At 41.5% G+C, this 27,540-nt stretch overlaps 2 protein-coding genes across 5 annotated transcripts in view; both read left to right on the top strand.

The window, feature by feature from the left end:
• The window catches only part of LOC143292552 (uncharacterized), a 14,869-nt gene extending 10,068 nt beyond the window's left edge, over window positions 1-4,801 (top strand). For both annotated transcript variants that reach the window (XM_076602959.1, XM_076602958.1), the window contains 3 exons: window positions 1,958-2,092; window positions 2,562-2,915; window positions 4,611-4,801. In XM_076602959.1, the coding sequence (XP_076459074.1) occupies window positions 1,958-2,092; window positions 2,562-2,915; window positions 4,611-4,714 (593 nt within the window). In that variant the 3' untranslated portion in view covers window positions 4,715-4,801. The remainder of the gene's footprint in view (window positions 1-1,957; window positions 2,093-2,561; window positions 2,916-4,610) is intronic.
• A 3,797-nt stretch (window positions 4,802-8,598) lies between these two features.
• On the top strand, window positions 8,599-22,459 carry LOC143291886 (caspase-7-like). 3 transcript variants are annotated; one of them, XM_076602018.1, is made up of 7 exons: window positions 8,599-8,734; window positions 10,541-10,733; window positions 11,587-11,650; window positions 14,898-15,205; window positions 18,050-18,300; window positions 19,107-19,314; window positions 19,765-22,459. In XM_076602018.1, the coding sequence occupies exons 2-7, from the start codon at window positions 10,583-10,585 to the stop codon at window positions 19,986-19,988; spliced, it is 1,206 nt and encodes a 401-aa protein (XP_076458133.1). In that variant the 5' UTR covers window positions 8,599-8,734; window positions 10,541-10,582; the 3' UTR covers window positions 19,989-22,459. The 3 variants fall into 3 exon arrangements, with proteins under 3 accessions (XP_076458133.1, XP_076458132.1, XP_076458131.1); XM_076602017.1 differs by lacking the exon at window positions 8,599-8,734 and adding an exon at window positions 8,896-8,952; XM_076602016.1 differs by lacking the exon at window positions 8,599-8,734 and adding an exon at window positions 9,164-9,238.
• The last annotated feature ends 5,081 nt before the right edge of the window (window positions 22,460-27,540 follow it).

Here is a 27,540-nt window from a genome sequence, read left to right as displayed (position 1 = left end):
CAGCTAACAGCGACCGTGCTATCATGCACGTAGGCAACTTCGCTCTCTGCGCTGCATCCACTCAGACACAGACAGAGAGAGAGAGAGAGAGAGAGAGAGACAGACAGAGAAGGTAACAGAATGGTTAAGACGCTTATCTGCCAATACAGTGTCCGTGAGGGTCTGGTTCGATTCCCGCTGTGGCCCTTTCTCCTAAGTTGGACTGAACAAATCAAACTGGGCGTCCATTCAATATGATGAAACGATAAACCGAGGTCCCGCGTGCAGCACGCACTTGGCGCACTGAACAAGATCCTACGACGACAAAAGTGTTGTCCTAAAAAATTATGAGGAACAAATCCAGTCTTACAGGAACACAAATTTAATTATATATGCTTGCACTCAAGGCCTGACTAAGCGGGTTGGGTTATGCTGAAGGAGTGATGGCCTAGAGGTAACGCGTCCGCCTAGGAAGCAAGAGAATCTGAGCGCGCTCATTCGAATCACGGCTCAGCCGCCGATATTTTCTCCCCCTCCACTAGACCTTGAGTGGTGGTCTGGACGCTAGTCAATCGGATGAGACGATAAACCGAGGTCCAGTGTGCAGCATGCACTTAGCGCACATAAAAGAACCCACGGCAAGAAAAGGGTTATTCCTGGTAAAATTCTGTAGAAAATCCACTTGGATAGGAAAAACAAATAAAACTGCACGTAGGAAAAAAAAGAAAAAGAAAAAAAAAGTGGCGCTGTATTGTAGCGACGCGCTCTCCCTGGGGAGAGCAGCCCGAATTTCACACAGAGAAATCTGTTGTGATAAAAAGAAATACAAATACAAATACCTAGCAGATGTAGTACGTGTAGCTTTTATGGATTTGTCCAAATCAGGGACGCTTCCTTGACTGAGAAACTGAAACTGAAACTTATGTGTGTAATATATTTCATGGGCTTTGATTGTTCTTTAACTTTTTATGCTGGTGTAGGAAAATGAAAAATAAAATCAGCGGCTTTACTTAATCTGTTATCCTCCATGTCCCAACGCGGGTCAAAGGATTAACCCCTTGGCTGATGCTAAGAAGTACACTGTACTGGTCAGTGAAGGACTGTAACTTCATTGATATAAGCCTAAGTTTACATGTCAGGGTGTCAATCACCATTGCACATTCGGAACTTCTTCGTCTTGGGATGCCATTACGTTACTTTTTGTTCAGTAATCAACATCACCATTAATGTGAACACACAAGAGTAGTGCACTAATTGTCTTTCTTGCCACATTGATCGCATTACTCCCACGCCGCACAATACGAGTCTCCCATACACAGCCACACCCGAGTTCGTCAGTCGCGTAATTCCCACCACCAGCAGTCCACAGGGACCGACTATCGATGTCGGGTCACCAGAAAGCCACACACCAGAGGAGACACTGCTCTGTTGCTGAATCACTTCGGTGGTGTTCTGTAGTGCCAGTTAGGGGTTAGATAGTCTTGATTCTCGCTGTTTCGTCGTTGTAATGTAGAATGATAACTTTCTGCTATGTCATGACTTGTCACACAATTGCTGCGGAAATGTTGATCATGGACGGGCGCAATAGCTGAGTGGTTAAAGCGTTGGACTTCCAATCTGAGGGTCCTTGGGTTCGAATCTCGGTAACGGCGCCTGGTGGGTAAAGGATGAAGATTTATCCGATCTCCCAGGTCAACATTATGTGAAGACCTGCTAGTGCCTGAACCCCCTTCGTGTGTAAACGCAGGCAGAAGATCAAATACGCACGTCAAAGGTTCCGCAATCCATGTCAGCGTTCAGTGGGTTATGGAAACAAGAACATATCCAGCTCGCACACACCCGAAAACGGAGTATGGCTGCCTACCTGACTGGATAAAAACGGACAAACACGTTAAAGCCCACTCGTGTACATACGAGTGAACGTGGGAGTGGCACCCCACGAATAAAGCAGAAAAAGAAAAGATGCTCCCTGTTGCAGGGTACATTCGCGCGTTGAGGTGTGAGGAGGACAAAGGCCGGTACTATGACGAGATGCACGACACCTGTGAGTACTGCTGCGACCTGTGCCGTGACCACACTGACCCCAGCCCACTGTGCCAGCAAAAGTGTCCCGGTGAGTACACGCTGAGAGATGAGAGTGAGAGAAAGAGAGAGACTGAAAGAGAAAGGGAAGGGTGTGGGTGGAGAGGGACAGGTAGATGATGTTGGTTATGACACGGATTCTTATATAGCGCCTATTCTTGGTCAGAGACCAAGCTCTGAGCTCTTTACAAACATGGAGTCATTTGCACTACTAGACTAACTGGGTAGAGCCGATTGAGACTGAGTGCAGTTGGGCGCTCATCATTCGTTTCCTGTGCCATTCAGTCAGGTTTCAGTCACACGTGCGTGCGCGCGTGCACACACACAGACACACACAGAGACACAGACACACACCACTACACAACACACACACACCACTACACAACACAACACAAACGATACCCCATCATCGACTTCATTCCAACACAACACAATAAAACAATCATAAAACACACACCAGAAGTCAAAACAAAACTAAAACTTAAACCTCTCCCTTTCAGGACTCTCGCCTCTGCCAAACCCCTCTCCTCCTGGCCCGCACGACGATACAGAAAACAGAAGAAACCTGCCACCCTGCGCCAGAATCCACGGAACAGATAATTCATCCATCACTTCTTTTTCTTCTCCACACACAGTCGCCATCATCGTGGCCGTTGTCATCGCGGCCCCTGTCATCGGCATCATCGTCGTTCTGCTCGGTTATGCCATCTTGAAGACCTCTGACAGGCGGTACGAGGTCGTGCGGCAGCGTGATGCTACCGGGAAGGAGGAGGGGGGAGGAAGAGGAGGGACGGCGGCGGAAAACCATCCCGTGGAAGAAACCGAGACTGCACCACCATTCAATCTTGTGGTTGGTAAGTCGGAAAGACTGGGTGTCGTTGATTCTACCCTACTAATAATGACTAGGAAAATAATAGTATGAGACAGCGCCACGTGAGAATGACAGTTGAGCGCGTGAAGTACCGTGTTCGCTCGGTCAGTGTGAAGACTTGAATCATTCAAAGGCTGCCAGTAACATGTTTCGGTGGCTCGGGGTGGGGTTGGGGATGGGGTATTGACGGAAGGAGGGAGGAAGTGGTGATGGAGGGAGTGAGTTGGGGATGGGTGGAAAGGGGTTTGGGCTGGGAATTAAGTTCCAACTCATTACAGGACTTTATATACTCATATATATATATATATTAAATAGATCTTTTGTGGGGGTGGTGGGAGAAGGGATGAGGTGCGGGGGTTTGGGCGTGGGGATTGGAGGGGTGGAGGGTGAGAAGGGGCTTACGTTCCGAGTCAATATTTGTTTGTTTTTTTTTATGTTTGTGGGGCGGATGGAAGGAGAGATGGACGGCGGTGGATTGGGCGGGCAGGGGTTTGGGTTGGGATCACGGTTCCCGATCAATCCAGGAATTTTTCGATGTTTGTGTGGTGGATGGGATGGGGAGTGTGGGTAGCTGGGATTTGGGAAAAGGAGACTCAGATACCTAATAATTCTGGGCATTTTTTAGATGCTTGTGGATGGAAGATTGAAGGGGTGGCCGGGGATGGGGTGGGGGGCAGGGATCTGGGCAGCGGGGCTTTGGGTTTTCAATCATTCTTGGGAGTTCTGGATGTTTGTTGGGTGGCCGGGTTGATGTTTAATCGGGGGAAAAGCCTCCAATCATTTTTGGGTGTTGGAAAGACTCCCAAGCCAAATTCTTAGTCGGCTTCTATACTTTTTTGTGTGTGTGATCAAAAGTATTCAATAGTTTTACGGCATTTGGATGTTTGGGAGAAGGGTTTTCAGTCATCAGTTCTGTGGCCCTTGGATGTTTGGGGGGGAAACTGAGGTTGCCGATCATTCTACGGCTTTTAGATTTTGGGCGAGGGAAAAGGCTTAAAATGATTCTGTAGCTTTTGGGGGGAATGTTTCCTCCTTTTTGAATGGTATAGTGTTAACACACTAAACGAAAAAGGCATATAAAACCATGAGTGCGTGTGTATTATGTCTGAACTGCTTGCAACAAATTTGTTACCCCACTTACAGAACACTTACATTTGACGTACTACTGCTGCTGCCGCTGTTTAGGCCCTGTCGCTATCAGTCCTTTGACGAGAGTCTGTGTATGGTGATGCACTCTGCGATGAGTAAACTCTGTAAATTATTAAATTACGGCTGCTGCTATGACTGTTCAATAAACGTACTAAAGCTGCTGCTGCTACTTTTATAATGGGCTGCTGCCGTTGTTGCTCAGTGCTGCTGTCGCAAACCGCCATAGCTTTCTTTTATTACAACTGTTCAGCTACTTCAACTACTCAGTGCTACTACTACTTCGACAACTACGTACCATTGCTTAGTACAACTCAGCAACTAATACAACTACTGCTGCCACTGCTACCATGACTGCTTCTGTCCACGACAAAGACGCAGACGGTAAAGCACGGGCTAAATTATGTCCTTGACGGTAAAGGTCAAACTTTAATTATTCTTCCTCGTGTGTCCAAGAGCCTCGCGGGAGATAATCCAACACCATCAGTACTGACTTAATGAACTGAACAGCAATGTGCTTGCGCTGTTTCAGTGACTGTCGATGGAGTCTGGGAATCCTCCACTACGGTGGAGACGGGTTTCGCTGATCTGAGCGTGGGGCATGTCGGCCGCTCCCAGTTCAGTCGCGCGGAGTGAGAAACTGCGGCCGCCCGAGTGGTTCAGCTGACGGCGACAGCCTGCAGAGCCACGGACATTAAAAAAAAAAAAAAAAAAAAAAAAAAATCCCTGAAGTCCGTGCTTTTGAGCTGTGTTTGTTTCACAACAGCTGATAGCCTTTGTAGCTGCTTGCGATGTGCTGTGTTGTGTCGTGTTGTGTTGTATTGTGTTGTGTTGTCCTATACTGTGTTGTGTTGTCCTATACTGTGTTGTGTTGTGACGTGTTGTGTTGTGTCGTGTTGTGTTGTCCTATTCTGTGTTGTGTTGCCTTATACTGTGTTGTGTTGTGTTGCCCTATACTGTGTTGTGTTGCCCTATACTGTGTTGTGTTGTCCTATACTGTGTTGTGTCGTACGTATTGTCCTATACTGTATTGTGTTGTGTTGTCCTATATTACTGTTTTGTGTTGTGTTGTCCTATATTGTGTTGTTTTGTATTGTCCTATACTGTGTTGTGTTGTCTTATACTCAGTGTGTTGTGTCGTGTCGTGTCGTGTTGTGTTGTCCTATACTGTGTTGTGTTGTCTTGAGTTGTGTTGTTGTCCTATACTGTGTTGTGTTGTCCTATACTGTGTTGTGTCGTCCTGTACTGCCCTGTTGTGTGGTGTCGTGTTTCGTTGTGGAGTTGTCATATACTGTGTTGCGTTGTGTTGTCCTATACCGGCTGTGTTGTGTTGTGTTCACGGTCCTATACTGTGTTGTGTTGTGTTCACGGTCCTATACTGTGTTGTGTTGTGTTCACGGTCCTATACTGTGTTGTGTACCATGCAAATTTGAGCTTCTGTGCCCGATCGGGGAGAGCGCGTCGCCATAGTGCAGCGCCTCCCTTTTTGTTTTCTTTTTTTTTTCTGTCTGCAAGTGTATCTTTTATATGTTGTTGTCTCACTATGAATTTAGATTTTTTTTCCACAGCGGAGTTTTGCCAGGGTCTACCCTTTTGTTGCCGTGGGTTCTTTTACGTGTGTCCAGTTAATGCATGCTGCACACTGGGGACCTCGGGGAGAGAGAGAGAGAGAGAGAGAGAGAGAGAGAGAGAGAGAGAGAGAGAGAGAGGTTAAATTATATGGGCCAAAAAAAAAAAAAGTATTTGCAGGTTGACGACTGCATGCCACGAAGAAGCATATGAAAAGGCTTTTTTTTGTATTGGTACATGCCAAGCATGAATATTTGCATGGTAGCACTCCTTGTATATACAGATAATTACATGAGTGAAATCATTCTGCAGAGGTTGCTCTCTCTCTCTCTCTCTCTCTCTCTCTCTCTCTCTCTCCACCCTACTCCAGCTAGCTGTTCCCCCTTCTCTCCTCATCAGTGCATGCGCGCTCAAGCATATATTTGAGCGTTCAGGAATTCGTGTAAATTTATGTGTTCCAGTGCACGTGTTAGTTCTTGTTGTGTAAAGCCTGTATGAACATAGAGCCCTTTTGTTTTTTTGTTCTTCATTTTGCGTATGTAAATTGAATTGCTGTATACAGTTTGTGTGCGCATGTCCTATGTGCACAGAGAGCTCTTTTGTTTTTAGTTCTTTACTTTACGTATGTAAGTTGAATTGCGGTGTACAGTTTGTGTGCGCATGTAGGTTATAATATTTGTTGAGTTCTTTGGCGCTTCCGTATATCAATTAACCTCCCCCCCACCCCACTTCACCCCCGCCGACTTACCACTGTGACCCCCGCATCTCTCTCCCCCCCGCCCCCTCCCAAACACCCCCCTCACCCCCACGTCGAGCGTCCCCCCTCCCTGCTGTGGAAACCGTCTTACTAATCATTATATTATATGCTATTATTGCGTGTATTTGTCATGCTGTCTGCCATAGGTGTGAGTAAATAAAGGACAGGTCCTTGTAAAGTGTGTGTGTGTGTGTGTGTGTGTGTGTGTGTGTGTGTGTATCAGTGTGTGTGTGTGTGCGTGTGTGTGTGTGTGTGTGTGTGTGTGTGTGTGTGTGTGTGTGTGTGCGTGCCAGTGCGTGCGTGTGCGTCTCTCTCTCTCTCTCTCTCTCTCTCGCTCAGTCTCTGTCGGCGGTCAGTCGTACATGAAGACTTATCTATGTGCACCACAATCAAAACCAACTTTGGCCCAACCCACATCTTTTTAGAAATGAAATGTTCCTAAAAAAATAAGAACTAAAACAACTGACAACGATTATGATGATGGACGAAAATAAAGAATATAGCAGCAACGGCGATGATGATGATGATGATGATGATGATAACAAAACCAACGACAGAAATCACTAAACTAATTATGAAAGGACTATTGCTAAAAACCCGCGAACTACCATCTGACAAATTAGAGTGAACGCACAAACAGATCAAAAACTGAACGAGAAAGGGGAGAACAAAACATTACCATCAACATTGAAAAAAAAAATTTACTTCCTCTCGGCAGCGGCGCTCCTCCAACTCCCCTCATCTATCCCACTCCCTCCCATCCTCCACCCCGTCCTCCGCCCCCAGCCGCCCTCCCATACACACTCACACACACTGTCAGTGTGCATTACACAGATAGTACTCATAAAGCACTAAACATGAGATACATTTACACAACCAAATTCCCAGTCAGGCCAGGCCACCTCCTCCTCAGTCAGAGTTTGAAAAAGAAAAGAAAAGAAAGAAAAAGAAGCCAGAATGAATGTGCAAAATACTAAGTATAATAATTGTTACATTGCCGTTGATGGAGTAGGAGATTCAACATTGTCCAGCTACTGAGCCGGAGGCAGAGTAAACTGTTATTGATGAGAATGGTGGAGGTTGAAGCACGAACACTCCGTAGACATGAAGGTGGTGGTGGTCGGTTGGGGTGAGGGAGGTAGCAGCTATGAGTGGGGGTCGTCGTGGCAATGAGCTATACTGAATCCATTTCACGCCGGTCACCTCAGTTGCCCGGTTCTCAGTCCGAGGACAGCCAGTCAACGCCTATCGAATTACCGGCAACGGAATCCAACAGAAGTCGTTTATACTGGCGGCTATATCACTGAGTCTCTGGTGTTTCTGAGGACACCCCATTAATCATTATCTGCTCTGGTTGACTGGGTTCAGTGGAGAAGCCGGGTATAGGGAGCCGGGGAAAGAGGGGACTGAATTCAGACTGGTTATCATTTAAAAAGTTTAGTTCAGTTTTGTTTCTAAATGAGGCGTCACGTGACAGCGTCCGGACTAATCCATATAGGTAGGTATAATACACTACAGAACTCTTATGAGGGAATGAGGTGCCGGGTCAGGTGGTCCATGGAGGACAGCTCACAGACAGCTTCGAGGTGAAGACTGGAGTCAGGCAAGGCTGTCTCTTCCTCCTGGCCGTCGACTGGACCATGAAAATATCAACAGCGCCGGACAGAAGAAACGGAATCCAGTGGACACTGCTTGACCAGCTGGATGACCTGACTGAACTGATATACGCCGCTACGCTGCAGTCTGCTAAACTGCTGGCTTGACCAGCAGACTGCCTGATCAGCACTGAGTGTCGCGTAACCCAACTTACGCGCCCGCTTAGTCAACAAAACAACTTGAATAAATGAATATTGAATATATAAGTAACTTAGTAATGATGAATAGACAAAAGGCAAATATACTAATATACTGCACAGGAAAAGTTTAGTAGAAAGCATATATAAGAATGATACCGGATAAAAATCATTGAAAAAACATGAAGAAAACTATGATGGGCCACGCTCAGTGAACTCCGCGGCGGCAGTTATCATCCATACCCACACACCTGCGCTCGTTCCCAATCTTGAAAGCCGTGATGCTCACTCGCAGCAAACACACACACACACACACACACACGGTAAACTTACGTTGCAATAGGTTCTTTTACCGGCAGTACGCCGGCCAAGTGAAGTACGTGCGTGCTGCACACGGGACCTCAGTTTATCGTCTCACTTAGGAAAAAATGCAAGCCCGGTATTCGAACCCAGACCTTAATGGACACTGCAGTATTAATTGACAGCGTCATAACCATCCTGTCCGACTGAACAGGATTCCCCAGCATCAGTCATCAGGTCTGCAGCATCAGTTTTGTGAATTCACAGCTGTCAGGGTCCGCTTGTTAATCAAGAAGGGGGGAAGCATCGTGGGATAAGCTGTTGTTCCAGGCTGTGGTCAATTTTTTGTAAAAGACGGCAGTCAAAATGTTTCAAGTCAAATCATTAGTGGAGTTTAACGACAACCTTGATCAAGGTCAAGTTGTTTCGTTTCGTTTGTGGGTACCGAAAAGATAGTAAGGCTTGTTTGTGTTGTATGGTCGTAAGTGTTGTTTGGTTGGGAGTGTTATTTGTGATTTGGTCTTCTTTCGGGGTTGAAGTTGCTGTTGTTTGGGGGGTCGTTTGTTGTTCTGGGGGGATTGTGGCTAAATCTTCAAGGCCAGTTGGTCTTGATGCTTCGCCACACTGGCTGCAGGTCACGCGAGTCATGTCCCTTATGTTCTGTGAATTTAATCCATCAACTTCCGCTTTTATGGTTCTCGTCTACATGCGACGCTGAAGTAGCTGAGCCCTGTCGATTTGGTCAGTAGATTTATTTGTTGTTGAAACGAGCTTGGGGATTCAATATATGCAATGCTAGAACAGAGATTGGTCGCTCAAGGAACACGTTTTGAGTAACAAACACTTTAATCAAACAGTAGCAATTCGCTTCGAACAAAGGAGTTGGCAGGCAGAAGGCTGTATTTAAATTTTAATGCTGGTGCAGAAACTGAAACTAGACGAGCAAACTGATCTGGAGATTGTTGCAGTTATGGTGTACTTATCCAGATCCATAGATGAAATTAGTATCAATCAGTGAGTTGAAGAAAAGTCTCTTGTTTAAAAAAAGAAGAAGAAAAGAGTTGAAGTATAAGTAGAAAACTGAAAAGTAGATTTAAGTAAACTTATACAGAACTCTGTATTATGATATATGATAGTTGATATGGATACTTACATAGCGCCTACCCAGGGTCAGGGACCAAGCTCAAAGTGCTTTACAAACTTCGGGTCATTTGCAGGACAGGCTGCCTACCTAGGTAGAGCCGACTGATGGCTGCCATTAAGCTCTGATCATTCGTTTCCTGTGTGCGGAGTATGGCTGCCTACATGATGGGGTAAAAACGGTCATACACGTGCAAGCCCACTCCGTATATGAGTGGGAGTTGAAGCCAAGGAACGCAGAAGAAGAAGAAGAAGTTTCCTGTGTCATTCAGTCAGATTTCAGGCATGCACACATACACACTAAAACAGACATGTAAAATTTTATGTGTATGACTGTTTTTATGGCTGTAGGCAGCCAAACATGAAGGGGGTTCAGGCACTAACAGATCTGCACATTTGTTGACATGGGAGATCAGAAAAATCTCCACCCTTTACTCACCGGGTACTGTTATCAAGATTCAAACCCCAGACTCTCAGATTGAAAACCCAACACTTTGACCAGTCAGCTATTGCGCTGGTCTTATAACATAAATAAACCAACAGTTTGTGTAAATCCCCCTCTCTGTCTATCTGTATATATGTCTCTCTCTGTATGTCTGTGTGTAGCGGAAATTGACATCATTTGCAAGTCTGGTATCAACACAGATTATGTTTTTTTGTACTGCTGTTTTTGCCTTAAAAAGATACATTTCAAATACTACTGTTTATTAATATTTCTAGTGCAGTAGTAACAGCCCTCATTCTTGTCATTGTCAGGAAGAAAATGAAGTGGGTGGGGTGGCCTTTAAAAACATTGCCAGTTTTTTGAACTTCTGTTTGCAGTGTGTGTAAGTGCATGCTGGTGTGCATGCATGTATGTGTGTGTGTGTGTGTGTGTGTGTGTGTGTTCTTTTTTAAATGCAGACGGACACTCACACATGCACATTCTGGAGCAAGATTCGTGTCATGGATGACAGTCACAACAAGGAAGGAGAAGAGGAGGTGTCAGCTAGCAGCTCATCCTTACAGCCACATCACAATGACAGTGATGTTGAAGGAAATCAGGAGCAAATGGAAGCCAGTGCAGAAGAAAATGAGGAGGAAATGGAAGAAGATGGTATATATTTTGTCCACTGGCTTTTGTGTTATGCAGAACTGTTTCACATGCATGTATATGGAATTTTGTGGGGGATTTCACTCTGTGTGTGTGTGTGTGTGTGTGTGTGTGTGTGTGTTTGAGAGTGTGGGGTTGATACTATGCTTTTAGGTGTTTATTTTGGCATGCCTGTTTAAATGCATTTTATGAATCAAGGATATTCTTATTGATATCATTTGTATAACTTTTTGTAACTGGTAAATATAGAACTTAATATAACGTTTTTAGTAAGTTTTATATATATATATATATATATATATATATTCGTGCGAGTGTGCTGTGGTTGCTAGCGCATGTGTACACATCTAGACATTATCACTATACACAAATTCTGCAAAGCAACATTATTCATAAAGTTTCATATTAAATCTTTAAAAATTAAACACATGATACACATTTGAAAATAGTCTGACTGTCTTACATTTACATACATATATACTGTATAGTATCCTTTGTGACCTGTTTTGTTGAACACGCTTAAGCATTTCCTCAAGTGATGTTATAAAGACAGTTTGGCATGCAAGATGCTTAGCAGATAGTCATAGCCATTTGAAACATGAACCAAATGGGAATGCTGCCGTCTTTCGACATAATTTTGTAACTTGGCAGCCTGTTGCTCTTTATAACATCACTTAAGGTAATGCTTTTCGGAGAATACTGCAGAGCATGTGTTCCTGATCAATGAGTTTACCTGTTATCTTTTTTTTTCTGAAGAAATGTATTGATTTCTAATAGCACCAGTTGTTCTTTTGTTCCCACAGTATAGTACAAGATGTTAGATTTAAACATTTATGTGACAGTCTTTTGATTTCAGAAACAGAGGGTCTGTCAAAGTCTCTGAGAAGAAGCTTCAAAGCTGTTAAACGCTTTTTTAAAGGGTAATGTATGCTTTGTGTGTTCAGGATTTTAAAGACTTCTTTCTGTGTTTGAAAAAAATACCCAGAAGAAAACTTGAAAAAAAAACACAAAAAAAAACAAAACAAAACAAACAAGAAACCCAGACCAAAACAGAACAGATTAGAGAATTTAAATGACAGATTAAGATAAGGAATAATTACCTGCCACTGCGGCAAAGTGGTTGGTGCCGCAGACTGACGGCTGTGAGGACGCAGATTCAAATCCTAGTGGAGGTGGGTTTTTCGACCCGCGGCCAGCTCCTACCTAGAGTTGAGCATGCTATGTATGGGCTTAAATGGGAAGACCAGGACCACACAGTTTAGTATCATGCACTTCACGGATGCATCTTTGGGTGTGTTGCTCTAATTTCCAGACCAACACTGCAAGTGTCTGTATCTCTCAGGCCTGGTTGACGCTGGGATATCATTATGACAGGAAGCATGGAGTACAGCCTTGTCACGTTGTCCCCAACCTAAATCAACCTCTATAGCAGCATCTTCATTATCATTATCATTGTCATCCTCCTCCTCTTCCATCATCATCAATATATAAAAAAAGAAAAGTACCAAATTATGTGGCCTTTCATGCCCTGCTCTCATGTTGACCTCAGTTTTGATACCCCTCCACTTCCACGCTTGGGGTGAATCTTGTCAAGTTCTTCAGTGTCGACAGATTCATGGGGGACTGTCGTTGGAGGGACATGATGGCAATCTCAACTCTGGCGGAGACGTTCACTCAGTCTGGCTCCACGACTTGTCAGAACAGGGCTTAGTAGATGGTTTCCTTAGTACGTTAAATCAGAACAGGCACTACCGAACACCACCAAAGTGACTCAACAGCAGTGCACGGTCTGTTCTGGTGTGTGGCCTCCTGGCAACCTAAATCGATGGTTCCCTGTGGATTGCCAGCACTGGGACTGAGACAGACGAACACGGGTGTGGTCATGTATGTGGGACTTGGAATGAGCGGCTTGGGAGAAATGCCATTGAAATGGCACAGGTGATGGGGCAGCAAAAAAAGAAAAAGAAAAAACAGAAAGGAATAATTTGAAAGACTGAAATGCGTGTTGAAATTAATGCCAGTACTTTAGATTTCTGGTGACATATCTCTAAATATTAATAATGCTGTAGTTTTGGAACCTTTTTTCAAGTTATGACTCTGGCTTCTGCACAGGTTGATATTTTCGCCTGTGCACACAGCTGTTGCTGAAAAATGAAATAGATACCTCCATTTTGGAACGTGATGGCAGTCTCCACACTGGATTGGAGTTCACAGAGTCTGGCTCTGCGACTAAGTGATTAGTGTGTTCATTAAGGGGCTTAGGTGGGTACTTTGAATCAGAACAGTTGCTTTTGAACACCAGTAAAGTACACCATTGAAGTGAATCATCAGCAGTGCAGGGTCTCCTCTGGTGTGTGGCCTCCAGACAACCACAGAGCTGTTTTTTGCGTGAACTGGTTTTAGATCACAGCATTGCATTGTGTTGGCTGGGGATGCAAAAACTTGGTAACCATGTGATTAGCCTCACTTCAGCCAAGCTCTTTTCATTGTCACCTTCTTAAGCTGTATGGTCCAAGTAAGTGCAAGTCTCTTCTTTGCAAAGTTCATGCAGACTGATGTGACTGTCATTCTGCAGTGGAGCATCAGCGATGATTTAGATATGTTTGACAACAGTCAGAATGAATGTATGACCTTGTTCTTCGGCCAGATACAGAGTGAATTTTTGAAAATATCTATAGATATCTGGATCAGTGGCAGCAAAGATGGTATTGTAAAGTTCTAAAACTGGAGGAATGAAATTGTTGATGAAGATTTTTGTTGGAAACATTCAACATTGAGCTAAAATGTTTTGTAGGAAAGAAAGGAAAAGACAACACCAAGTGAATTGTGGTAACAAAAATTAGTTGCCGTGATTTTAGAAAAAGAAAGAAAAAACAATAATTATGGTGTTGTGAAAAATGTCTCCCTGCCTTCTATTCATTATCCCACACCCCCCGCCCTCACCCCCACCTTTCTTCCCTGCCCCCTAAAAAAAAAAAAAAAAAAAAAAAAAAAAGAAGAAAAAAAAAGAAGAAAGAATCTGGTCTGTCTTCTGGCTAAAAAAGTAATGTTAAGAAAAGAAAGGCAACCTGTCCTCCAGCTTCTCAAACTCAAAAAGTGTATAAAAAAGAAAAAAGAAAATAACATCAATTTCTCTCCCCCCTGGTCCCTCCCCCCCTGCCACCAACCCCCCTCCAATTTTCACTTTCTCACCCCTGTCCTAAAGCAGAAAAGTCTGACATAGAGTGCTGACATCAGCTTTCATTTTGTCAGTTTTAGTTTTTGTGTGTGTATGATGTGTGTGTGATGTGTGTGTGTGTGTGTTGTTTTCTGTTTGTTTTTTTTAATCATCATTTGTTGATTATATTTAGAGAAAATCAGAATCATTATTCATGAATGAACATCATGTAAAGTATCATTCTAGGGACAGACTCCAATCACCCGATGTGAGAAAAGTGATGGAAATCAGATAACTGAATTGCGTGTTGATAGAGAATAAGTGAAGGGAGACAATTTGAAAATCTGGCAGAATGATCAACCTGCCACCAAATGCTATAAATGTTCTCTTGTCCCTGTGGCTGCACACATGCGGTTTTATACATTGATGGTTATGTGTATGCATGTAATTTGTGTGTGTGTGTGTGTGTGTGTGTGTGTGCTTCTGTATATCGTATGTGTGGGTGCACATGTAGGGTTATGATTGATTATGCTTTTTGAATTTTTCATTTGTTTTGTGCTTAAGCACTATAAATTAATGACTGTTCATATTCAGTTGACATTTACAGTTCATTGTATTTTATTGCATGGTATTATATTGTATTATACACCAGCCCAGCAGTTTTCTGGGATGAGAGTTACTGTTATCTGGTGCCACTCATTTCATTCTTTTTTTTTCTGTCTGTATTATAAGTGTGTGTTTTTTTTATGTTTATGTGAACTTTTCTATGGAGCTTAGCCAGGCACTATTCTGTTGTTGATGTGGGTTATTTTACATGCGCTGGGTGCAGGCTGCACTAAGGACTTTGGTTTATCGTATCATTATGCTCATAAACATCTTTGTCTGCAAAACAGATTATTGAGAGTGTATTTATTTCATTTTTTATGAAAAGAAAAGGCTATCAGCATCGTGGAAATGATGCACATTTATTTTGAAATTAACACGTTTATATCTTACTCTTCGTTTCGCAGACCAGGTGACGGGGCAAAAAAAGTTGACCCAAAGCCAACATTCTCAGATGAAAGACCAACACCTGTGCCTCCGGTTTCTCAAGAGCCCAGTGATGAAGATGATGATGTTTACAATTTCACTCACAAATATCGTGGACGAGCAATCATCATCAACAACGAAAAATTCCTTCGCAGTTCCCTGTTTGAAAGTCGTCCAGGGTCGACATGTGATGAGAAGGCTTTGAAGGAGGTGTTCAAGTACCTTGGGTTTGATGTCAAATGCTACTATGACCTGACTGCCATTGAGATCAAAATTGCACTGGAGAAAGGTAAGGGCTGGTTTATTCAATCTTCCAAGTCAGTCTTACTCCCCCTTGTCCACATAAATCAGACAGGTAGTCAGTCAGCACAGTGTCATATTTTTGGAACTTAGTCTCAGCCTTTAGTCAGCTAAACGATATGTTCTGCATTGACAGGAAGTTACAAAATAGTGAAAAACCGGAAACGCTTAAAATGAAAGTGTAAAGTCATTTACGTAGAACAAGCATTACAACATTCTTCCCACTCAGAGAAATTGTTATAGCGCATAATAGTAGAGAACTTTTGATATTTGAATAGAACACTGAAGTGAAGAGATAAACTGCATTCTTCGGCCTCCGAGAGTGTGTGTGTGTCACTGCCCATAACGATCAGGCGGTTTTGATACTCATTGATAAAGTTCAGGAAAGTAAGAAGATACCAGTGTTTCCATTGCTTAGTTGAAGCAGGAGAACTTGGATCGAGATCTAACCTTACAGGTTTCAGAAAAGTGGGAATCTTATCCATGATTTTGATGACGTGATCTTGCTGATTACTTTGACTTTCTTCAAATTCTTATTTAGCTAGTTAAATTGTCTTATTTTAGGAACTTAGTCTCAGCCTCTAACAACCTAGATAAGATGTCCACCATTGATTGATTGATTGATTGATTGATTGATATGGATACTTACATAGCACCTATCCTCGGTCGGAGACCAAGCTGTACGCGCTTTACAAACATGGGGTCATTTGTATAACAGGCTGCCTACCTGGGTAGAGCCGACTGATGGCTGCCATTTGGCCTTCATCATTCATTTCCTGTGTCATTCTATCAGATTTGAGGCACGCACACATACACACTGAAACAGACATGTAACATTTTACGTGTATGACTGTTTTGTTTATTTACCCTGCCATTTAGGAAGCCTTACTCCATTTTTGGGGATGTGCATGCTGGGTATGTTCTTGTTTCCTTAACCCACCAAGCGCTGACATGGATTACAGGATCTTTAACATGTGTATTTGATCTTCTGCGTGTGTATACACAGGAAGGGGGTTCAGGCACTAGCAGGTCTGCACATATGTTGACATGGGAGATAAGAAAAATCTCCACCATTTACCCACCAGGTGCCATCACCAAGATTCGAACCTGGGACCCTCAGATTGAAAGTCCGCTTTAACCACTCGGCTATCATTGACAAGAAGTGACAAAATAGTGAAAAACTGGAAACACAAAAAACGAAAGTATAAAGTCATGTATGTAGAACAAGTTTTATGACACACAGTTGTGACAGACACATTCCAGTAATGTGCTTAGAACATACATATATCAAATATTAATGGAATTACAAGAGTTGTTTCCCCTTATCGTAAGGGCAGGGTCATGTAACGTGCTTTTGTTTTTATGTTATGAAACAGAAAGTAGAGTTCATTTCAAGTCAAGAAATGCTTCTGTTGCAGACTATGCATATTACGTGCATGGCATGTCACATGAATTTCATGCTGTGAATGATTGTTGTATTACTACAGAAAGAGATAATTCTTATCTAAGTTTTAGATATTTTTGATTTGGGTCAGATTAAGGGTTTTGGGGTATGCCATTATTGAAAATTTGTTCAGAGTGAGGTCTCTGACAGGGTTTGGGGTAGTGCCGGCCAGTTGATCTATTGTGTGTGTTTGGGGTGGGGGTGTGCATATATTTTACATATATATATATATATATATATATATATATCAATTTATTTGTTGATGTTTTTTATTTGCAAATATTTTAGTGCAATACTTTGTTGTTTAAGATGGTGAGTGTGTGTGTGTGTGTGTTGTTTTAGTCTATCGCCAGCTATTATGGGTTCTTATTTTGACTAGCTGCAGTCTCTTTTTATGGTGTGCATGATCATGTTATGTTTGTTTCGTAACGAGCCAGTGAATGCTCAAGCTGATTTCCATGTGGATTTATACAGTGTTTTGATTTGATTTGATTAAATGTATTCCATTTTGATACAGGGAATTCTCTCCTTGTGGCAGAATTGATAGTGTCCTGTAGTGAGCAGTAACATGATCAAAGGACTGCCTGAATATATTTCAGTACTTAAGCTTTATTTTGCTGGTGAAAGCGCATAGATTTGTCTCTGCACAAGATTCAGCACTATATAAATACTATCATTATTATTATTATTATTATTACAATTTCACCATGATGATAATCATGTTACTTGCTTTTCTTTTTGGATCCCCCCCCCCCCCGCTCCAATTAAATGAGTGGTTAAAAGAAAATAATAGAAAGAACAGAAAGGAAAACAGGAAAAGTAACATTGTTTTGTCATACATTTAGCTGAGAAAAGTAACATTATTTTGTCACACATTTAGCCGAGATAACTTGTCACAGCAGAGCGTCACTCTGCGACTTGTGAATATACCCGTAATGTAAACAGTGAATCAGACACTGACAAACTGTCTCAAATCCCAGCGCTAGTCCTGTAGCGAATCTGATTGTGATTTTGAAAATTACTGAATGAAATTTGAAAAATATGTATATTACAAAATATGAATTTTGAATGTTTAAAAAAATTTTTTTTTATTGTCAGCAAAGATTTTTGTTTGAGTTTCAGGTTCAGAAAAGTTTATGGATAAGGTTTTGTTCTCCATGACTTCTCTATGATTTCACTGATTGAGTTTTCAGTTGTTTGGTTTTGTTGCTGTTGGTTTAAAGAAGAAGAAAAAAGTTTATATTTTTAGGAAAGTGTAATTAGGCACCTTACAGGTGTTGAATTATGATACAAAGTAGTAGTAAACCAGAACAAGAAAAAAAAGTGACAAGATTAGTCCAAGCTGTTGTGTGAAGTGTTAATTCACGTTTCCATGCCTGGTGTCCCCAGAGGTGCGTGAGTATGATCACAGCAATGCAGACTGCCTGGCTGTTGCCATCCTGTCTCACGGCGACTCAGAAATCGCTGAAAAGGCACTGAGCTATCATCAGCAGAAAGCTCACAAGCACGACGACAAAGTGAGGCGTGATCTCATTTTTGGGGTGGATGGGAATTACATCTCCACGGCTTCAGTGATTCGCACATTCCAAGACAGCCGCTGCCCAGGTCTTGAGGGAAAACCTCGTCTGTTTTTCCTCCAGGTAAGCAACGCAGTTTGGAAACATCTTGAATAGGAAAAGGAAAAGAAAACAGACTAAACAAGCCAAGCTCATCGGCAATTGTTATATGAATTTGATAGAAAGGAAAGTGTAAATATTTGAGCCTTTGTAATTTGTCAGTCCACCTAAGAATGAAAAAATAAATGAATAACATTATGCACAAAAAACAAAACAACAAAAGAAAAACTATATATGTTTGTGTACTGCCTGTTAAAATTGGTGTTGGTGTAAACGAGAATATTGTCTGTTAACCCTTTCTGTCCTGCGCTACCCTCCAAGCCTGGCATGTTTTAGCCTGGCTGCATCAACGGAGAGGGGTGCTTCACTTCAGGAATGAATTAATAGCAACTACTCAGCCAGTAGCTACCAAACTTCACATAATGACTGAAATATGATTTTGACACAAGTTGCTCAAGTTTTAAGACAAGGGATGCAATAGTCTACTTGTAACTTAAAATTGAAAACAGAAATAGTAAAATGTCTGCTTCTGTCGATATTGAAGGTTGTGGGCTATCTTCTTGATTCAAATGTCTGCCACTTTGTCCAGACCAGTTGCTAATTTCATTGCCTTCCTTTTCCCAAGAATTATCGTACACACGCACATGCACACACACAGTGTTGGCACAAATTCATACATGTAGATTTGCATGTATTGTGCTGAAATGCATTTGTTCTGTGTGTGTGTGTGTGTGTGTGTGTGTGTGTGTGTGTGTGTTTTGTGTGTGTGTCAGTGTGTTTGTGTGTGCATGTAACTGATTTTTTTTCGTCAATTTTTTTCCACTCTCCAGGCTTGCCGTGGAGACGGTTATGATGATGGTCTAAAAGTGCATGTCGTTCCTGACACTGCTGCTGCTGCTGACGGTGACGCTGGAAATGACAGTGATCGTGAGACGGATGCGTCTGATACGAGGGGCATTCATTCACGTCACACTAGGCACGTTGTCTCCCCTGCACCTATTTTCAAAGACTTTCTCGTCATGTACGCCACTGTTCCGGGTAAGTTTAAACTGGTTGAGCGATGGAGTGTTTTGTGTGTGTGTTGGTGTGTGTATTTGTGTGTGTGTGTTTGTGTGTGTGTGTGTGGTCATCTTTCCAAATGAATATGATTTTTTAATTAAATGTGGAAAATAGAAACAACAGTTACAATATCTGTTGCTCTTAGTAAGACAGCGATTGCTGGTAAAACTGATTGTTGCTCTTGATAAGAGAGTAGCTGTAGCAGACAACAACTAATGCTTTTAGCCAATAACTGTTGGTTTTTTTAGTAAGCCAGTAACTGTTGCTCTCAGTAAGACAATATCTGCTGCTCACAGACAATAACTAAAGCTTGACTGCAACTTATGACAAGTGCGCATTATTCTACGATTTTTCTTAATGAAAAAAAAAATGCAGGGGGTTGTGTCTTATGTATAGACTGAAAATGACACTGCTGTGTTGCTGTGGCAGGGCACTTTGCATGGCGGAGACCTTCGGGCACCTGGTTCATCCAGTCCCTGCGCACTGTTTTCATGAAGCAGCTAACGCAACAGATGTCCTTGACCCAGGCCTTGACTCGTGTGAGCCGCAGAGTGGCTCAGAGTTATGAATCTCAGGGGAAAATGAGCGGCAAGAAACAGATGCCTGTTGTGGAGTCCATGCTGGTGAAAGATGTCTACTTTCCTGTCAAATAGACAGTTTCCATTGGTTCATCTTTTTGTGTTCATGGACTGCAACTCCCTCGTTTACTTGTATGTATGTATGGGCTGTCACGTTTTTACCCAGCATTAAGGCAACATACATAGTTTAAATTGTTTTGGGGAAGTGGATATTGTTTCATAATTCACCAAACTCCGACATGGATTATGGGATCTTTGACGTGCATATTTGATGCATGTTTTATCTCATGCACATGCGCATGAAGGTTTTTTTTTGTTTTTTTTTTGCACCAGCAGGTCTGCACATCTGGTGACCTGGGAGATCGGAAGAATGTTCACCCTTAAACCACCAGGTGCCTTGATCAGGATTTTTTAACTCAGGACTTTCATATTGAAAGTCTGCCCCTTTAACCACTCGACTGTTGCACCTGTCATTTTCATTGGTTATGTTTTAAGGTGTGTGTCTGGCATGAAAGGTTATGTGTGCGTCAGAGCAAAGTAGATGATGTTTCAAGAAGTTGCATTTTCCAGCACATATTTGGCAGCTGAAGTGAACAGCGGTTTCCAATTATTCAGTTGCTGTTCTTATTCCATGCAGTCATCATTGTTGTCACTCAGTGCTCATGTTTTATGCTTGACTAATTAAGATCAGGTTTGATCTGATACGCTTCTCCCACAGAGAAAGTGAAGAGTTATATATGTATTGACACTTTCCACAAAATGCCTTTTCCTCTCTCCCTCTCTCTTCTTTGTACTTGTGTTGGTGTGTGTGTACTGTGTGTGTGTGTTTGTGTGTGTGTGTGCGCACACGCGTGCATGTGTGTGTGCGTTTGTGTGTGTGTGTGTGCGTGTGTGTATGTGTGATTCATAGGCTGCAGTTCTAAGAACAGCTGTAGGGTATTTGTTTTGAAAGATTGAAAGTGTTGGAATGATACGATACTAATGATGACTTCCAGGTATTGGAAAGGTGGCAAGCAGGTAGACTGACTAGGATCATGATAAGCTGGGGTATATTGCGACAATCAAATGTTTGCTTCGGGCACAGTGTAAAGCTATATGGTCTCTTAATTTACTTGTGGAGTGTATCCGTTAACCCCCCTGCCACCTCCCCCTCCCCCCACACCCCCCAAAAAAGCATGTATGTATTAGTTAACAACATGTGTGTTCTGTTTGTCAGCATGCATGTTAGAGTTCTTGAATGCACATTGCACTGTGACCACTAGGAATGAGGTTTACTTTGTAAATCTGATATCAGCAGATTCATCTGGACTGTCAGAAGAGGAACAAGGTGACTATCACTAAATAAGCTGAAAGGGTGCATGCTCAGTCTGGCTCAACAGCTGAGCAGATGCTTTGGGCTGTAAGGGGCCTGCAATATGGATACTCTGCATGTGTGTAGGTACTTCTGAACACCACTGAAGTGACTCAGCAGCTGTACAGGGTCTTCTCAAGGGGATGGCCTCATGGCAGCCATACACTGATAGTTCCTTGTGAACAGCTGTTGCTGGGACTGTGACAGAATATGCCTGGGCAAGGCACTTGCAGCATGTATATATGTGTGTATGTTGACCTTGGAGACTGGAAAAAATCATAATCCTTAAATCGCCAGTTGCTGTCCGGATTTGAACCACAGCCATCAAGATGGAAGTGTGAGACACTGACTGACCACTCTGCCAGTGTGCCTGACTCTGTTCTTTGAAACACTTGACAGAGTGTAGATTCCCATTTCTGCTGTTGGTGGAGGAATGAACAGTGACAACTGGTTCATTCCCGGAGCATTGAAACGATTCCAGGAATGTAGTTTGGTCATGTTGCCTCACCATTGAAATGATTCCAGGAATGTAGTTTGGTCACATCCTCTGATTAACACACATGCATGACACACACACGTGTCTCAGCCCTTTTAAAACTTAATCCTCTCCATTCTGGATGGAGCATAAAGCACCAACAAATCTTCCCTGGTCAATTCAGTCTTGAGCGAGTGGGCTGATTTTGTTCCAGGTCTTGCCTCCTGTTTTCATCTCCTCTTCCACAGTCTTTCTCCATGTGTCTAATGGTCTGCCTCTCATTCTTTTCCATGGTAGTGCCCATCTGAGGGCAGCTTAAGGATGGCTGATTTTATTCATCATTAGGATGTGGACCAGCCACCTCCAACGTCTCTGTTTCACCTCATCTGCAATGTTGTTGATGCCTGTGTGTCAGCTCACCCACTTCTTTGTTGGTGACTTGCTGTTCCCTGTCAAATCTGAGGATTCGACAGATACACCATCCTTCAAAGCTTCTGAGTCAGCTTTCAGTTTTCTTGTTAGTTCTCCAGGTTTCTTGGGTGTGTAGGAGGACTGAGTGGACACTTGATTTGTTGACTGAGATTGGTTGGTGTTGGTCTGTGAGACTGATGATTTGCAGATGTTCTGCAGTCTGTTGAAAAGTCTCAGCCCTTCTCACACATACTGATTATAGTTTACACACACACACACACACACACACACACACACGCTCACCTCACACAGTATTGTCATTACACTGTAAAAAAAAAAAAAAAAAAAAAAAAAAAAAAAAAAAAAAAGTCCAAACATACCCATAACATTTACCATTCTCCCAACAGGAAGTAGAGTGACCTGCACACACACACACACACATTCTTTCCACTCCACTTACACACACACACACACACACACACACACACACACACACACACATTCTTTCCACTCCACTTACACACACACAACAGCACAAAGATAAAAACAGCAACTCAGGGTGCTGGCTTGTTTACCGTGCACCATCTTGAATATACTTGATAAGAACTATGCTGTTTGATTTCATTGATATATTTAATTTTCTTTAATATTCTTGATAAGAATAATGCTGTATAATTTTATTGATTTATTTATTTTCTTTAATATGCTTGATAAGAACTATGCTATATTAAAAAAAAAAAAGTGTGATAAGAACTATGCCATAGAGTTCCATGTATTTATTATTTTTCTTGTAATGTGCTTGATAAGAACAATGCTGTATCACTTTATCATTTCTTTGTATATTCATAGCCTTTTAATACCACTCATACATGTTGTGTAACTGGTTGATGCAGTCAAAGTGCTACACAGAATAGACAGCTATGCACAACAAAACATATCCGAAGCCTGTAATGTAAATACTCAATGCTGTGTATCACTAAATGATTTTGTATGGCTATATGCTATCAAATATTACCAGTAAATATTTTTGATACAAGAGTTTTGTAAATACAAAAAGCAATATTTATGAAATGCATGGATCTCTTTGTTGTATTTTGTGTATGTAAATTTTTACTTCATGAAGAAATGGTTTGCACTCCACAGCAAGACTGAAGATTCACTTTAAACTATCATTGACAAATTCACTGAGTAATTCTACCTATGTTAGGAGTACAACACTAAAATACACCATTGGTATGAAAAACATTGCAGAGCTATTGGTGAGAAAAAAAAATCACAGTTGTTCTCTCAAAGCTGTTAAAAGAAAAGAATAAAAAAATCTGGTATGTGTAAAGAAGTAACATGACCGGTACATATTTTTATATACATATTTTTACTGTCTCTGTTTATGTGAGTGAGAACTGGTGGCTTGGTCTGTGGTGCCGCTACGGTCTTGAGACAATGGGATGGAAGAAGTTTGTGTGGGTGGGAGGTGGGCAAAGGGGTGTTGATGGGTTGGGCTTGGAAATAAATGGGAGAGAATGATTTTCATATTGACAAGCACTGTTGGTGGATTTTGAATCACTGAAATACTTTAATGCTGGCGAGAAGAAATGGCTGAAATATAGTTAGGATTTTATGACAAGATCACTTAAAGATGCAGTACATGTTTAATGAAGATAAATTTACCAAGATAATTCAAGATAATGAAGAAAAGTAAAATGTGTTTATTGTAATAGTTTGGTAATTTTTCCAAAACGTGAGTCAGGTGTAGAGGAAAAGAAACACTTCTACATGCTGACATTGATATCTTCTGTTTATTTTTATGTCTGACTATCCAGCATTAATGGTTGTGTAGTGAAAACAGGTTACATGTTATAATCAACTTATTTATTAAACAGCTAACCCATTAATGAAATATTTATTCAAATTAATGTAACTGATATACTGAAATAGCTAATCTATATGAAAAAAACTAAGATTTATTTGGTATTAGTATATCTGATGAATTAAAATAACAAATCCATGAATGAAAGATCTGTTCAGTATCAGTGTAACTAATGAACTAAATCAGCGAACACATTGATGGAAGATTTATTCAATATTGGTGTAACTGATAAACTAAAATAGTCAATAAATAGTAAAGGGTGGTAACTCTCTCCATTCACAAGGTACACAACTTAATATCAGTGCCGCTTACTCTACCGATTCAGCTAGCACACAGGTAAATAAAAGGTACATTGGAACAAACCCAGATACTTCCTTAAAAAAGGAAGCGCCGGGCCTGTCCTAAAACCAATCATTTGACATGTGCACACAGTAGCAAAGACAGAAGAAATGTGCAAACACAAATTAGCTTTTATTCAAGACTGGCATAGCCTCTTTAATCCTGAACAAGCCACACAGAACACATGGTCAATACAGAACAAACACATGGTTGCCTCAGTGGTTTTTCAACTGGAAATTAACAAATAATGAGGCCAGGAGACAGTTAACTTTAAGCTTTAGAAAGGGAGGAGAACAATACAAGATATTTCCTGTGTGTGTGTATATATATATATATATATATTTTTTTTTTTTTTTTTTTTTTTTTTTTTTAGAAATACATATTTGGTTTATTTTACATTATTTGTGATAGATTTATGTCTACATCAAAGTAGATGTTTTATGATTTATTTTATTTGATAACAATAGTAGTTCTGATATTTACAACAATGATATATTCCCCTCATTATATCAGTGTATTTTGTTTTTGAATTGTTGTAAACATATGTAGATTTGCTTGTTGTAGTCATTTAGAAAAAGAAATGGCATGGTTTTGTATTCAGTTATCCAGATTATGTATTTTCAGATTTGTTTTAAGTGGCTGTCTATGTGGGCGTGTGTGTATGTGTCAGGTATGAAGCATCTAAAAACGTAATGCTGCAAACTGCTACTTCCGCAGGCATGTGTGGGAAAAAAGTTGGGACCACCAGCCGTCATGGCAAAGTGCATGGTTAGTGTCATGGCCTGACGGCTGGGAGGACGCGGGTTTGAATCCCAGCGGAGGTGGTTTTTCGGCCCGTGACTGGCGCCTACTCAGAGTTGAGCATGCTATGGGCTTCAGTGGGGAGACTGGGACCACACAGTCAAGTGTCACCCACTTCACAGATGGGTCTTTGGGTGTGTTGCTCTAATTCCGTGACCAACACTGCAAGTGTCTGTATCTCTCGGGCCTGGTTAACGCTGGGATATCATTATGACAGGAAGCGTAGAGTACAGCCTTGTCACGCAGTCCCAAACCAAAATGGACCTCCATAGCAACATCGTCATCGTCATCCTCCTCCTCCTTCATCATCATCAATATAAACAAAACAGTCTCAAAGTCTTTCATGCCCTGCTCTCATGGTGAATTCAGTTTTGATACCCCTCCACTTCCGTGCTTGGGGTGAATCCTGTCAGTTTCTTCAGTGTTGACAGATTCATGGAGGGCTGTTGTTTGGGGGACCTGGTGGCGGTCTCCACTCTGGGAGGGATGCTCACTCAGTCTGGCTCTGCGACTAAGTTATTATTGTTGTTGGTAGGGGGCTTAGTAGGTGGTGTCCTAAGTACGTTAAATCTGAACAGGCACCACTGAACACCACTGAAGTGACTCAACAGCAGTGCAGGGTCTCCTCTGGTGTGTGGCCTGCTGGTGACCTAACATCAATGGTTTCGTGTGGACTGCCAACGGTGGAACTGTGATGGACGAACCCGGATGTGGCTGTGTATGGGGGTATCTAAATGAGCGGCGTGGGAGTAGTGCCAGTGAAACGGTGCAGATGATTGGGCAGCAAAAAAAAAAAAAAAAAAAATTGAAATTTTCTGTTTCCCTTATCCATTAGGCTTTCCTTAACCTCTTCATTGAAAAAGGACCACCGTGTGAACTTCAAAGAGATAGGTGTTAATTCTGAATCAAAAAGATAGGTGTTAATTCTGAATCATCAATGTGCCTTGGTTATGTGGGTTGCCTTTGCTTTTCACATTTTCTCTGTGATTTTGTATCCTGTCATGAGAATCATCTCACTACTTGTTGTCAGTATGTATAAGAGTTTCAGGGGAATGTGTGAATGGTCCGGAAGAGGAGAGCACATAACTGTAGACTCATTTACTGTGATTGACATCACTGTGCGCAGAATAGGGACTGAATCAAAGGCACTGTCTTTCAAATTAGCAAACAATTTCATTGTTTTTAAATAGATGATTTTTGGTCTGTTCTTTCAGAGGTTTCGATCATATTATTATTAGTCTGGGCAGTGTTTGAATTTCTGTCTTCAGTGTACGTTGTGTCTTTGACATGTTATTTCTGCCTTGCCTCGTGGAAGCAGACCCAGATGATTGTTTCTTGATATAGCTGTCTTTAGTATGGCAGTATCATAATTGTTTCCTCAGTCCTCACTGAGGAGCTGAGAGAAAACTGACGTGGTTTCCTTCAGACATCATTCAAAGAGGAAGCTAGAGAATAACTTTGTGAGACTGGTCCCAGCAAACATGATGACATCGCCATATTATCTGCAGTTACTGATAGTGTAGTGTGCAATTCTTGACCATTTCCTATATATATATATATATAAAAGATAATGTGTGATTTCCTTCATCATTGATATGTACAAAGACCAACTGCATGATCTTAAGATGAATTTTTGTCTTTTTGGTTGTTTTATATGTTTTTATCAACAACAACAAAAATTCTCGAAGATGTATTGTGTCTATTTATTGGAACAGTTTTTTGTATCATTGTAGGAAAATTATCATTACCCACACTGTTATTTCATAATGTTTCTATAACACTTTTCTGGTCACCTGTCCATCTGCAGGTAACTGTGTATAATGGCCATGAGAAAAACACATGTTGATGGATGAATGCAGGAATGATGGAATGAATGAGAATAAAGAAACCTGTGTGATGGAAGGTGAGCCATTGAGGTCTGACCTATTACTTTGAAATGGCAACTTAAGGACATTGTCTTAAAGGATTCAGTATTTTTAAAAGGTGGTAATACAATGTCAACTGTTTTCTTGCTTGTTCTTTTTTTTTTCTTTTTTTTTAAATATTTTTATTTTAGTGATGTAATGTCTTGCTGATGCAGTCCAGAGGCTTTGTATTATATGTATGAATACTTGAATGCATGTTTTTATATCTGTATGAATATAGCCTTAAAAGACACAAACATATATATATATATATGTATGCATAAATGTAGATATTTGTGTGTGTGCGCTCATGCACATATGTATTAGGTAAAGCTGAGAACATCATTTTGTTTATTGTATTAAGATGTATTTTTTTTTAGTTTTTACTACACGTTTGTCTTAGAATTTCCTTGTGAAAATACAAAATGTCAGCTTTGCAGGGCTATGTTTCTTTGTGCATCACATCACGACAAACATTC

This window comes from Babylonia areolata, chromosome 18 (assembly GCF_041734735.1).
Source record: "Babylonia areolata isolate BAREFJ2019XMU chromosome 18, ASM4173473v1, whole genome shotgun sequence".
NCBI classification, from domain to species: Eukaryota; Metazoa; Mollusca; class Gastropoda; order Neogastropoda; family Buccinidae; genus Babylonia; species Babylonia areolata.
Note: the sequence above shows the minus strand (reverse complement) of the source record. Positions and strands in the feature narration are given on the sequence as shown.